The sequence below is a fragment of the Amblyraja radiata genome, chromosome 21 (assembly GCF_010909765.2).
Source record: "Amblyraja radiata isolate CabotCenter1 chromosome 21, sAmbRad1.1.pri, whole genome shotgun sequence".
In the NCBI taxonomy this organism is placed as follows: domain Eukaryota; kingdom Metazoa; phylum Chordata; class Chondrichthyes; order Rajiformes; family Rajidae; genus Amblyraja; species Amblyraja radiata.
In genome coordinates, this window is record NC_045976.1 from 232,115 (window position 1) to 245,343 (window position 13,229).

Here is a 13,229-nt window from a genome sequence, read left to right on the forward strand (position 1 = left end):
GTTGTACAGGGTCTTGGTGAGACCACACCTGGAATATTGCGTACAGTTTTGGTCTCCTAATCTGAGGAAGGACATTCTTGCCATAGAGGGAGTACAGAGAAGGTTCACCAGACTGATTCCTGGGATGTCAGGACTTTCATATGAAGAAAGACTGGATAGACTCGGCTTGTACTCGCTAGAATTTAGAAGATTGAGGGGGGATCTTATAGAAACTTACAAAATTCTTAAGGGGTTGGACAGGCTAGATGCAGGAAGATTGTTCCCGATGTTGGGGAAGTCCAGAACAAGGGGTCACAGTTTAAGGATAAGGGGGAAATCTTTTAGGACCGAGATGAGGAAAACATTTTTCACAGAGAGTGGTGAATCTGTGGAATTCTCTGCCACTTTTAATGAAGGTAGTTGAGGCCAGTTCATTGGCTATATTTAAGAGGGAGTTAGATGTGGCCCTTGTGGCTAAAGGGATCAGGGGGTATGGAGAGAAGGCAGGTACAGGATACTGAGTTGGATGATCAGCCATGATCATATTGAATGGCGGTGCAGGCTCGAAGGGCCGAATGGCCTACTGCTGCACCTATTTTCTATGTTTCTGTGACACCACCATTGTTGGAGTACTGGAACGGGACTGGAAAGCGTTGCTGATTGAGGCCGCGATCCCAACTACGGGTGCTGTCTGTACGGAGTTTGCGCGTTCACCCCGTGACCTGCGTGGGTTTTCTCCGAGAACTTCAGTTTCCTCCCACACTCCAAAGACGTACAGGTTTGTAGGTTAATTGGCTTAGTTTAATTGTAAAACTAGGATAGTTTTAAGGTGCGGGGATCGCTGGTCGACGCGGACTCGGTGGGCCAAAGGGCCTGTTTCCCCTCTGTATCTCTAAACTAAACTAAAAATATACTTGCACAAAACAGCAACGAAGCAAACAACAAATTGTTCATTTCATAAAGGGGAAGACAGGGGAGCACACGGCAGTTTTCATTGACGGAGAGAGTTAGAAACGTCAAATTCCTGGTCGATAACATGTCAATGACATGTTCTGGGCCAAGCACATATATGTTGCCATGAAGAAAGCACGCCTCTGCTTACTTGGAAGATTCGGCATGTCACCGTGTACACTGACAGGTTTATCATACTCTGGTACGCCAATCCCATAGCACAGGAACCCAAGAGGCTGCAGAGTGGTGAACTCAACCCAGTCTATCTACCCTCTATACATACCCGCCCCCACCAGGAAAAGCATCACAATGAAGCACTGTCTCAAGAAAATGGCACCAATCGTCAAGAATCCTGGCCCTCTTCTCACTGCTACCTTCAGGCAGGAGGTTCAGTGTGTGCACTACTCTGAGCTCTATTGTGTGCACAATTAGATGCACTCATGTGTGCACTCCATGTGCATTTTATATATAATATATCATAATTTATGTATCATGTATCATTTTATGTACAACGCACAAGTAATATACAATTGGAGTGATACAGCGTGGAAACAGCCCCTTCGACCCAACTTGTCCACACCAGCCAACATGTCCCATCTACACTAGTCCCACCTGCCTACATTTGGTCCATATCCGTCGAAACCTACCCTATCCATGTATCTGACCAAATGTTTCTTAAGCATTTAAATCTTTCTTAAACTAAATAGTCCCTGCATCAACAAACTCGTTCCATACCCCACCATCCTTTGTGTGAAAATGTTACCTCTCGGGTTCCCATGAAATCTTTCCCACCTCATCTTAAACCAACGTCCCTTGGTTCTCGATTCCCCTACTCTGGCCAAGATACTCTGCGTCTACTCGATCTATTCCTCTCATGAGTATTCCCCTCCATTAAAGTCAAATGAATGTTCATTGTGTTGAGCCTGTGATGCTGCTGTGAGCAAGCTTTTCATTGTACTGTAACTCTGTATGTGTGCATATGACAATATAACTCCTTTATACTTGTCTTAAGGCAATTACAAACTTGTGCGTGACGATATGATCCTTGTTGGACATGAAGTTTTTGTAACAAATGACACAACTGACCTGTGCGGTGAAAAAGGGAGTGAGAGATCCTGACGGAAGTGCTGGGCTGTTGAGGGCAATGGAGCTGATGTCCGTGTTAGTAATGACTAAAGAAGGTGCTGAAATCTCCAGGCCTTTGGGCTTCTTAGTCTTTGGTAGGTGGCTGTGCCTCTGGTCGGCCAGGCAGGGGGATTTGGTCTTGGGGCCAGCCGAGAGGTTCAGCGGCTGAGCAGACTGCTCGGAGTCACTGGCATCGAGTTCAATAATGCAGGCCTCCTGGTACCCCGCCGGCAAGGCTGCGCCCGAGGACGTGGACACGATGGCCGAGCTGAAGGACGCCGCCTTCGAGGAGACGGCCGTGAAGAACGTCGGCGACACCACGGTCTCCGGCGACGGGCAGCGCGCCGGCCCGGCCGAGACCGGCGGCAGCGACACGGCGGACGACCTCTCGTTCTTGTTCGCCACGAATCTGATGACAGTCCGCACCTCCTCGCCTGGCGCCGGCCTCCTCGCCACCCTCTCCTCCGGCTTCTCCATCTTGATGGCCTTGAAGAAGTCGGAGCGGCTCTGCAGGGAGTTGATGGTGAAGGAGGTGTACAGGCCCGAGTGGATGTAGTCGTTGCGACTGAGACTCCGATTGCCACTCAATGTCACCTGCTGGTGCTCCGCTCCCTCGCCAACGGACCCCGCCTCACTGTCCCGCAGTAAAATGTGCTCCCGGCCGGACTCTGCCGCGAGGGGATCCATCTTCAAAATGTCCGGAAACGAGACAAACTTGTAAACAAACTTCTGCCCGATCACCTTCTTAATAATATTCTGTGGAGAGAAAGAAAGAAAACAAAAGCAGTTAAAGATGTGGGGGGGGGGGTGGAACTACAGATGCTGGTTTGCACCGAAGATAGACACAAAATGCTGGAGTAACTCAGCGGGACAGGCAGCATGTCTGGAGGGAAGGAATTGTGGGTCGAGACCCTTCTTCAGACCGAGTCAGGGGAGAGGGAACATGGAAATATGAAAAGATTTAATACAAATCACAGGCAGCACCGATGCCTCGAGAAAGGTGGAGCCCACAATGGTCCATTGTTGGCTGTGGAAGAGGTGATAATGAAGGGATACAAACAATGAAACTAGCAGGATGATTAGTGTGGGGGAGGGATAGACAGAGAGGGACCCTTCTCCAGACAGAGTCAGGGAGAGGGAAACCAGATATAAAAGCTTTTCATTGTATCACGATACACATGACAATAAACTAATCTAAACTAAAGGTATGAAACGGTACAGAACAACTCAGAGCTGTACCTCTAGTTTCCCTCTCCCCTGACTCTCAGTCTGAGGAAGTATCTCGACCCGAAACGCCACCTATTCCTTTTCTCGAGAGATGCTGTCTGACCCGCAGAGTTAATCCAGCATTTTGTGTCTAAACAAAAGCAGTTATTTGATTGCTAATCGGGTCGCAGAGAAAGTAAAGCGGTGAAGTTACTTTAATATCGATTGATGAACAATGGAGATGCCATTTCTCATTTTTGTCTCTCGGAAAACTCTGCAACGTTTAAAAAACATTGAGACAGGTACATGGATAGGACAGGTTTAGAGGGATATGGGCCAACCGCATGCAGGTACGACTAGTGTAGATGGGACACGTTGGTTGGTGCGGGCTGTATGACTATGTAACCTTGGCTGAAACTCTGCTCAGGAAGTCATAGACAGAGCACAGAATCAAGCGCTTTCGCCCAACTTTCCCATGCTGACCAAGATGGCCCATCTAAGCTTGTCCCATTTGCCTGCATTTGTGGCCCATATCCCTCTTTCCTTTTGTTGTGCCTGCCCAAGCATATTTTAAATGCTGCTCTAGCTAGTACCTGCCTCAACTACCTCCTCTGGCAGCTCGTTCCATAGACCCACCACCTACTGAGTGAAGATATTACCGCTCGGGTTCCTATTAAATCTCGCCCCTTTCATGTTAAACCTATGACCTTTGGTTCTTGATTCCCTGACTGTGTGCATTCACCCTGTCTACTCCCTTCACAGTTTTATACACCTCAACATACGTGTGCACGCACCAGACCACAACCAATGTGAGAGTACAAGGAATACTTTATTGTCACAGCGAGATTCTTTGCTGCATACACAATGTATACAAATAGCAGCCACCTACAGTGCAGACAAAGTTACAAAGCACGCCGGCTCCTCCTTTAGTGTCTCCCCCCCCCCAACAGTTCTCCCCTCCCCCCCACATTGTCCATTGTTCCCCCCCCACCCACCTCCCTCACGGCAGCCCCCCCACACCGGGTCCTCCATTGTTCTTCCCCTCCTCCCCCTCACCGTGGTCCTCCATGCTCTCGTCGACCCGCAAGGCTTCCCGCTGCCACAAGGCCTCACCGCTGTCAACGCCCCACTTCACGCCTCCGTGATGCTGACCCGGACCCCATCCACGGGCCCTGACCCAGGCCCCAGCCACGGGCTCCATCGGCCGGGCCCAGACCCGGGCTTCTACGCAGCGATCCAGGAGGCATCGAGATGGCCGCGCCTCGATAAAGGCCTCCGGCCGCTTCCCACGTCCTCAGCCGCGGCCCGTCTAGAAGCCTTCTGGCCGCGCAGCCCATAGAGTCTTACAGCGTGGAGTCTTACAGGCCCTTCAGCCCAACTTGCCCACACCAGCCAAAATCTGCCATCTACACTAGTCCCATCAGCCTGCGTTTGGCTCATATCCCTCTAAACTTGTCCGATTCATGTCTAAATGTTTCTTAAATGTTGCAATAATCCCTGCCTCTACTACCTCCTCCGGCAGCTCGTTCCTTACACCCACCACCCTTTGTGTGAAAAAGTTACCCTTCAGGTACCTATTAAATCTTTCCCCCCTCACCTTAAACCTATGTCTTCTGGTTCTCGATTCCCCTACTCTGAACACGAGACTTTGTGCGCCTACCCGATCTATTCCTGCCACGATTTTGTAGATGGACAAAGCGCAGAAGAACCCTCTTCTGGGCATTCCCAACACATTATTGTTGCATCTGCTTTAATCCATCTCGGGGAAACACCCACCTTCATTGACCGTCATCATTCTTGGAGTAAGAACATCCTCAGACTCTTATAGCTGGTCCAACGTGGAGCGGTCCTGGGGGAATCACTTTCCCTTCTACAAACAATGTGACCGCATGCTGTGACCTTCGGCTTCCACAGATAACATTGTTCCACTGCAGTTTACACACCGTCGCCACAGGGCCACAACAGACGTCTTCTCCTGGCCCTACACTCATCGCTAGAACATCAGATGGTGCAGTGGTAGGGCCAGAGACCCAGGTTCGATCCTGACTACGGGTGCTATCTGTACATTTGTACATTCTCCCCGTGTCCTACCTCCCACACTCCAAACGCGTGCAGGTTTGTAGATTAATTGGCTTGGTATAATTGTAAATTGTTCCTCGAGTGTATAGGATAACGTTAGTGTGCGGGGATCGTTGGTTGGCACAGACTCGGTGGGCCGAAGGGTCTGTTTCCAAGCTGTATCTCTAAACTACACTCAACTATTTAAGTAACAAGGACACCTACATGAGACTCCTATTTATTGACTATACCTCTGCCTTCAACACTATAATCCCAACAAAACTCATCTTCAAACTTGTAGAACCTAGGAGTCAGTACTCCTCTGTCACGGGACCTTTGACCTCCTGACCCATAACCACAATCAGTGAGAATAGATGACAAAAATTGTCCATGATAATCCACAACACATGTGCTGCTTAATGATGCATTCACAGTCCCTCACTCTACCCCGTCTACATTCACGACTCTGCGCCCAAACTCGGGTCTAACTCCATTTACAAGATTGCAAATGGCACCACTGCAGTGGGCCTGAATATGAATAATGGCAGGTCGGAGTACAGGAAGGGGAGAGAGAACTTGTTCAAGACAACAGCATCTCCGTAAATCTGCGCAGTGGCGCAGCGGGTAGAGCTGCTGCCTCAAAGCGCCTGAGACCCGGGTTCAATTCTGACCTCGGGTGCTGTCTGTGCGGAGTTTGCACGTTCTCCCTGTGACCGTGTGGGTTTTCTCTGGGTGCTCCGGTCTCCTCCCACATCTCCAGGACGTGCGGGTTAATTGGCCTCCGTAAATTGCCTCTGGTGTGTAGGATGTGGATGGGAAAGTGGGATAATCCCTGCTCCCCTTGAATTACAACACTCATCTGGTTACTGGCAGAAAGTGAAACAATCCTCTGCCTAAAATGATCCACGGGCTGCTCACAGATAGAGCTCACCAGAGACCCCCTCCCACCACCCACCCATTTACTGGAACCAAGCGTGAGAGTCTAGTGGACCGTGGGTGGGGAAGGTTTGCACACCTGCCGTTCATTCCACTCCAGCATTTTGTGTCTATCTTCACGGAGCACCCGGAGAAAACCCACGCAGGTCACAGGGGGGATGTACGAGCTCTGTACAAGCAGCTCCCGTAGTCAGGATTAAACCCGGGTCTCTGGCGCCATAAGGCAGCAACTCCACCGTGACTCCATAGTATGGGACAACACAACGAGGCAGGTAGATGCCAGTATATCATTGGGGTTATCAAGTGGGCTCCTCTCCTCACTGGTGTTTTGTGAGTTGGGCCCATGACACTTTGGGAAGGTTCATCAGTAAGTTCAGGCATCCCAGAGCCGCCCCGCCAGTACCTTATCGTAATAGTATCGCAGTGCGCGGCTCAGCTTGTCGTAATTCATGTTGGTCTTGTTCTTCCGCAGCCCCCAGAGCTTGGCCACCTCCTCTGCCTTCAGCAGTTTGAACTCGCCGTCGTTCGACGTCCAGCAGATGAGGTGCTCGTGCTTTTGGTCCAGCAGCAGCTGCAGCAGGAACTGCCAGAGGGTGATGGCACTCTCCATACCTGCAACACACACACACACACACCAGGACACTGTTAGACCTGCACACCTTCAGCCCCTCACGCCCCCCCCCCACACTCCCCCTCCCCCTCCCTCCATACCTGCAACACACACAAAGACATTGTAAGCCACTGTTTCGTTAATTTAGAGATACAGCGGAGAAACAGGCCCTTCGCCCACTGAGTATGCAGACCATCGATCACCCCGTACACTAGCACTAGGGACTAGGGACAATTTTACAATTTTTACTGAAGCCAATTAACCTACAAACCTGTACGTCTTTGGAGTGGGAGGAAACCGGAGCACCTGGAGAAAACCCACGCAGGACACGGGAAGAACGTACAAACTCCGTACAGACAGCACCCGTGGGTAGGATGGAACCTGGGTCTCTGGCGCTGTAAGGCAGCAACTCTACCGCTGCGCCACCGTGCAGACTTGATAACCTCTCACATGCTTTCAACCAGCACCTTAAACCCCGCCCCCTGCCCCTGCCCTCGGCACCGGGAGGTTCACAGACTGCTAGCTCTTTACCACTGTACGGATAGAAGCAAGAGTGGGCCACTCAACCCCTGCTTCCCCAGTTGCTACAAGTTGGTGCTGATTTACACCAGGGCTGCACATCTGGTGATCTTGCACGTCTGCCACTTGAAGAAGGGTGTCGACCCAAACTGTCACCCCATCCTTTTCCCCCAGAGATGTTGCCTGACCCACTTAGTTACCCCAGCACTTCTCCAGCGTGGAAACAGGCCCTTTGGCCCACCAAGTCCGTGCCAACCAGCGTTCACCCTGCACGCTAGCATTATCCTATACATGAGGGACAATTTACAATTTTACCAAAGCCAATGAACCTACAGAGCTGCAAGTCTTTGGATTGTGGAGTTCTGGGCAAATGATGCAAGGATGAAGATAGTCACGAGTATTTTATTGTCATGTGTCCCAGATAGAACAATGAAATTCTTACTTGCAGCAGCACAACAGAATATGTAAAGATAGTACTCTGCAAACAATATGACATATATGTAGATCATATATATATATATATACGCGCACATATATACACACAAAGAAACAAATAAACAAAGTATGTATGGGGGTAGGGAGAGGGACTGTGGGAGAGAGGATGGGGAGAGAGGACAAGGGACAGGCAGGTGGGTGGCCTGGGGCAAAGATAAACCACCAGTTGATGTTTGTGGGTTCATGGGATTGGTGTAAATGTAAATTGTCCCTAGTGTGTGTCGGATAGTGTTAATGTGCGGGTATCACTGGTCGGTGCAAACACGGTGGCCCGAATCTGTATCCGTGCTGTATCTCTAAACTAAACTAAAGACAAATGGTTCAATGGTACCTTATTGTTACAGTGATATTATTTGTTGTATGCAGTTCCGTAGAAATCTAACTCTACATAAGCACAATGATACTGAAGCACAAGAGTGTAATATAGTACATTACACTGAGGCAGTACGCACCAACCCCCATGTTTCCAGCCCCACTGGTAATGTTAAACTTGTTAATGTTAATGCTAGATTGGCATTATGGCCAGCATGGATATTGTGGGCCAAAGGGCCTGCTCCTTTACTGGAACCTACGATTTATTTCCAGAAGGCATTTGAGAGGGAACGGTTAACATAACTGGAGCATGTTGAATTGGAGGAAACCCATTGACTTGATGAGGTAATTAGTTGAGATTGGAGATTACTTGAGCTCTGAAATTAGCTGTAACTAAAGACGTGCCCTGGGACATCATCTTTAGTTTAATTATCCATGACGTTGCTGCAGGAAGATGAGGCGGTGTCTGGGGATTTACTGCCGAGACTATTTTACGTGGCATTGTAGAGAGGATACGAGGGGGCAGAGAGCTACAGGAGGCCATTGGTGATCAGACACAACTACGCACAGAGGTTTGAGTTTAGTTTATTGTCACGTGTACTGAGGTACAATGAAAAGCTTTTGTTGCCTGCTAACCAGTCAGCGGAAAGACTTCACGTGATTAAAATCGAGCCATCCGCAGTGTACAGATACAGGACAAAGGGAACAGCATGAATAACGTTAGTTGCAAGATAAAGTCCAATCAAAGATAGTCCGAGAGTTTGCAATGAGGTAGATAGTAGCTCAGGATTGCTCTCCAGCTGGTGAGAGGATGATTCAGTTGCCTGGTGACAGCTGGGAAGAAACTGTGCCTGAATCTGGAGGAGCGCTTTTTCACACTTCTATATCTTTTGCCCGATGGGAGAGGGGAGAAGAGGGAGTGGCCAGGGTGAGACTGGTCCTTGATTATGCTGCTGGCCTTGCCGAGGCAGCGTGAGGTGTAAATGGAGTCAATGGAAAGGAGGTTGGTTTGTGTGATTTCCTTGAAGTCATTCGGGGGAGGGGGGGCAATCTGCATGGCGGCTGAGAGAGATGCATCAGAGCATTCTCAATGTGGAGCGGGGAGAGTGGGGACCGGACAATTAGGGAACCATGCACCTAAATCGGATGAAAGGTTCAAATGTTACTTTCAAGGGCGAGTGGGTTTTCAGCCAACGCGGCTGTAATACAAACAAGAGGAAGTTGTGGAACTCATGCTGAATCTGTTTTCATTTTGGGATAAATACATGGCTGGAAAATTGATGACTCGGCTCTTCTGGCATTTGAATCGTGCGGGAGAGTGCTCCCAGGGATTCGAACGTTGGAGGGAAGGTGGGGGTTAAAATCATTGCTTGCGTGATCTTTGCAGAAAGAGGGGGGGGTGGGGGGGAGAGCGCAGAAAAAGCCATCGCTAGAGAAACCCAGCTGAATTGCCAGAGTTACCAGACCGCATGGTGGCACAGCGGTAGAGTTGCTGCCTCACAGCGCCAGCGGGTTCGATCCCGACTACGGGTGCTGTCTGTACCGAGTTTGTACGTTCTCCCCGTGACCACATGGGTTTCCTCCCACACTCCAAAGACGTACAGGTTTGCAGGTTAATTGGCTTGGTATAATTGTAAATTGTCCCTAGTGTGTGTAGGATAGCATTAGAGTGCAGGGATGGCTGGTCGGCGCGGACTCGGTGGGCCAAAGGGCTTGTTTCCACTGTGTATCTCCAAACAAAAAATCGATCTTTGCAGAGACACATGAAAGGCCTTTGGGCACGAGCCCAGACCCACCTATTCCCTTTATCATGTATCTGGCCCAGTCTCACCCCGGCCACTCCCTCCTCTCCCCTCTCCCCTCTCCCATCAGGCAAGAGGTATAGAACTGTGAAAACGCACACCTCCAGATTCAGGGACAATTTCTTCCCAGTTGTTATCAGGCAACTGAACCATCCTACCACAACCAGAGAGCGGTCCTGAACTACTATCTACCTCATTAGAGTCCCTCAGGCTATCTTTAATCGGACTTTACTGGCTTTACCTTGCACTATTCCCTTATCATGTATCTGTACACTGTGGATGGCTCGATTGTAATCATGTATTGTCTTTCCGCTGATTGGATAGCACGCAACAAAAACTTTTCACTGTACCTCGGTGACAATAAACTAAATGCACAAACTAATTGGAAGAACAGCCCCTCATATTTCGCTTGGGTACAAATATTGTTTGCTCTAATTTCAAGTATTCCGCGCATTCCAGCTCTCCCTGTCCCTCCACCACCATAGCTGTCTTGCTGGCCTCACTGTTTGTATCCCTTCATTATAACCTCTTCCACAGCCAACAATGGACCATTGTGGGCTCCAGCTTTCCTGGGTCGTTAGTGCCGGCTCTGATTTGTTCTGCACCTTTTCATAACTCTAGTTTCCCTATCCCGTGACTCTCAGTCCGAAGAAGGGTCTCGACCACGAGACGTCACCCATTCCTCTCCAGAGATGCTGCTGTCCCGCTGAGTTACTCCAGCATATTGTGTCTTCGGTGTAACCTGCATCTGCAGTTCCTTCCTACATCAACTGAACACTGTGCCCCTTTGGGCTGGCGGCAAATCCATGTGGTCTCCGCTGCTACAGTGTGGAGTTTAGCTGCTGTGACTAATGTGGCGGTGAGCAGCTAACCATGCCATGGTGGCAGCAATCAGCAGCGGCGGCCTGCAGCACTCCTGCAGCCAGGAATGCGAGAGTGAAGGTGACAATATCTGCCACCAATAACCGTTAGAGGCTGTAGTAGTTGAGAGGGCACCGGATAACAGGGTCAATCCTTCACTAAAATGTGCGACCTTCGTGCACTGCCTCTGTGTCATCTACTATTCTTAAGTATGATTGTGCTTTATGTATAGTATGATTTTTACAGGTTTGTGCCGACCAGCGATCACTCTGTACACAAGCACCATCCCACACACTAGGGACAATTTATAAATTTTACCTAAGCCAATTAATCTACAAACCTGTACGTCTTTGGAGTGTGGGAGGCAACCGGACCACCCGGGGAAACCCATGTGGCAGAATGTACGTGTGCCCCTGTCCCACTTCGGAAACCTGAACGGAAACCCCTGGAGACTTTGCGCCCCACCCAAGGTTTCCGTGCGGTTCCCGGAGGTTCCCGGAGGTTTTTGTCAGTCTCCCAAATAGTCGAAAGTGGTTTCCGCTTCTTCTATGAAGGTAAGACCTTCCACTACCTGCAACCTCCGGCAACCACCTTCAACTAGCATCGCAACCGGCTTCGACTAAAAAATGACCGATTTTAAAAATGGCAACCTATTTTTAGTCGTGGCCCGTTTTGAAATAATTGAAATATTTTTGAAATAATTGCCGGAACATAGAAGAAGCGGAAACCACTTTCGATCATTAGGGAGACTGACAAAAACCTCTGGGAACCCCACGGAAACCTTGGGTGGGGCGCAAAGTCTCCAGAGGTTTCCGTTCAGGTTTCCTAAGTGGGACAGGGGCTTAACTCTGTACAGACAGCACCTGTAATCAGGATTGAACCCGAGTCTCTGGCGCTGTAAGGCAGCAACTCTACCACTGCGCCACCGTGCTGCACTAGATGCTGACTTATTCCAAAGATAGATACAAAGTGTTGAAGTAACTCAGTGGGTCGGGCAACATCTTGTGAGAAAAAGGATAGGTGATATTTCGGGTCGGGACCCTTCTTCACACTGAAAATCGGGGGGTGGGGGGGGGGGGGGGGGTCAAGAGCTGGAGGCAAGAAAAGACCAGGACCAATCTGGGCTAGCAGCAAACAACCTCAGGCAGGATGGTGGCCTGGTGGGCCTACTGTTAGTTCAAGAAGCATACAATGTGGAAAGCTGAGGAACAGCTTCAATGACCAGGGGGGAGGAAGGGGGCAAAGATAAAGGGGGGTAGAAGTAATTTAAAATGAATTAAATTGGGATTAGCAAAATCTGACGGTTCTCAGAGCAAAGAAGTGCTTTACTCACTGGTGAAGTGGAAAAGAAAATCACACTTGACCTATTGAACTACCAGTGCCACCATTTTGGGGAATCTACCCGATGACAAAGGAACAAAGGACAAACAAAAAATCCCGCTGAAAACTCAGAGGTGTGGAGTAAGACACCAAGAAACTTTCCGTTACACAACTCTGTCTACATTTGACGTTGCACAAATGAACCTCTACGCTGAATTTGTACAGGAAGGAACTGCAGATAGCATACAGCATAGAAACAGGCCCTTTGGCCCAACTTGCCCACACCAACCAACATGCCCCATCTACACTCCACCCAGCTGCCTGCGTTTGGCCCATATCACTCTAAACTTGTCCTCTCCATGACCCTGTCTGACTGCTTCTTAAACCTTGCGATAGTCCCAGCCTCAACTACCTCCTCCAGCAGCTCGTTCCATACACTCATCACCCTTTCCGCGAAGATGCTAGTTGATACTGAAGATAGACTCAAAATGCAGGGGCAACTCAGCTCGCAAAGGCTGAGGAAACTCTGGTGGAGAGGAATAGGTGACTTTTCGGGTCTGAAGAAGGGTTCTGACCCAGAACATCACCTATTCCTTTTCTCCTGAGATGCTGCCTGAGTTAGTCCAGCACTTTGTGTCCATCTACAAAGCTGAATTGTCAGGTTTTGGGAAGGGGTGGTAAATTACAGAAGAATAGCAGGGTGGAGCAGAGGCCACAAAAACATATTCTGCTGGACAAAAGGGTTAACTCACGACGGCAGCTTGCAAAGACGAGGAAGGTTACGTACGTCCCTTGGGTGCAGAAGATTACAGGGAGAAATAATTGAGATCGTTGAGACGATTAAAGGATTTGCCTGTCCGACTGACACTCTCTCCTCCCTCGGGCAGTCTAGTCTTAATGTGGGAGCCTAATCCCGGAGCTCAGTGGCTCAGGGCAACATTTCGAGGAACAGCCCAGCAGCGTGTGTCAACCTCAACCTCCCCTCTCCCACAGGTCGGGCTGTTGGCAGGGAGAGTGGGACTTCATACAGTCATACAAGGTGGAATCAGGCACTT

At 49.6% G+C, this 13,229-nt stretch overlaps 1 protein-coding gene across 2 annotated transcripts in view; it reads right to left on the reverse strand.

Moving 5' to 3' along the window:
* The window catches only part of elk3 (ETS transcription factor ELK3), a 47,810-nt gene that overhangs the window by 12,885 nt on the left and 21,696 nt on the right, over positions 1-13,229 (reverse strand). For both annotated transcript variants that reach the window (XM_033039361.1, XM_033039362.1), the window contains 2 exons: positions 6,659-6,867; positions 2,017-2,811 (listed from right to left, as the gene is read on the reverse strand). In XM_033039361.1, coding sequence (XP_032895252.1) covers positions 2,017-2,811; positions 6,659-6,865 — 1,002 coding nt within the window. In that variant the 5' untranslated portion in view covers positions 6,866-6,867. The remainder of the gene's footprint in view (positions 1-2,016; positions 2,812-6,658; positions 6,868-13,229) is intronic.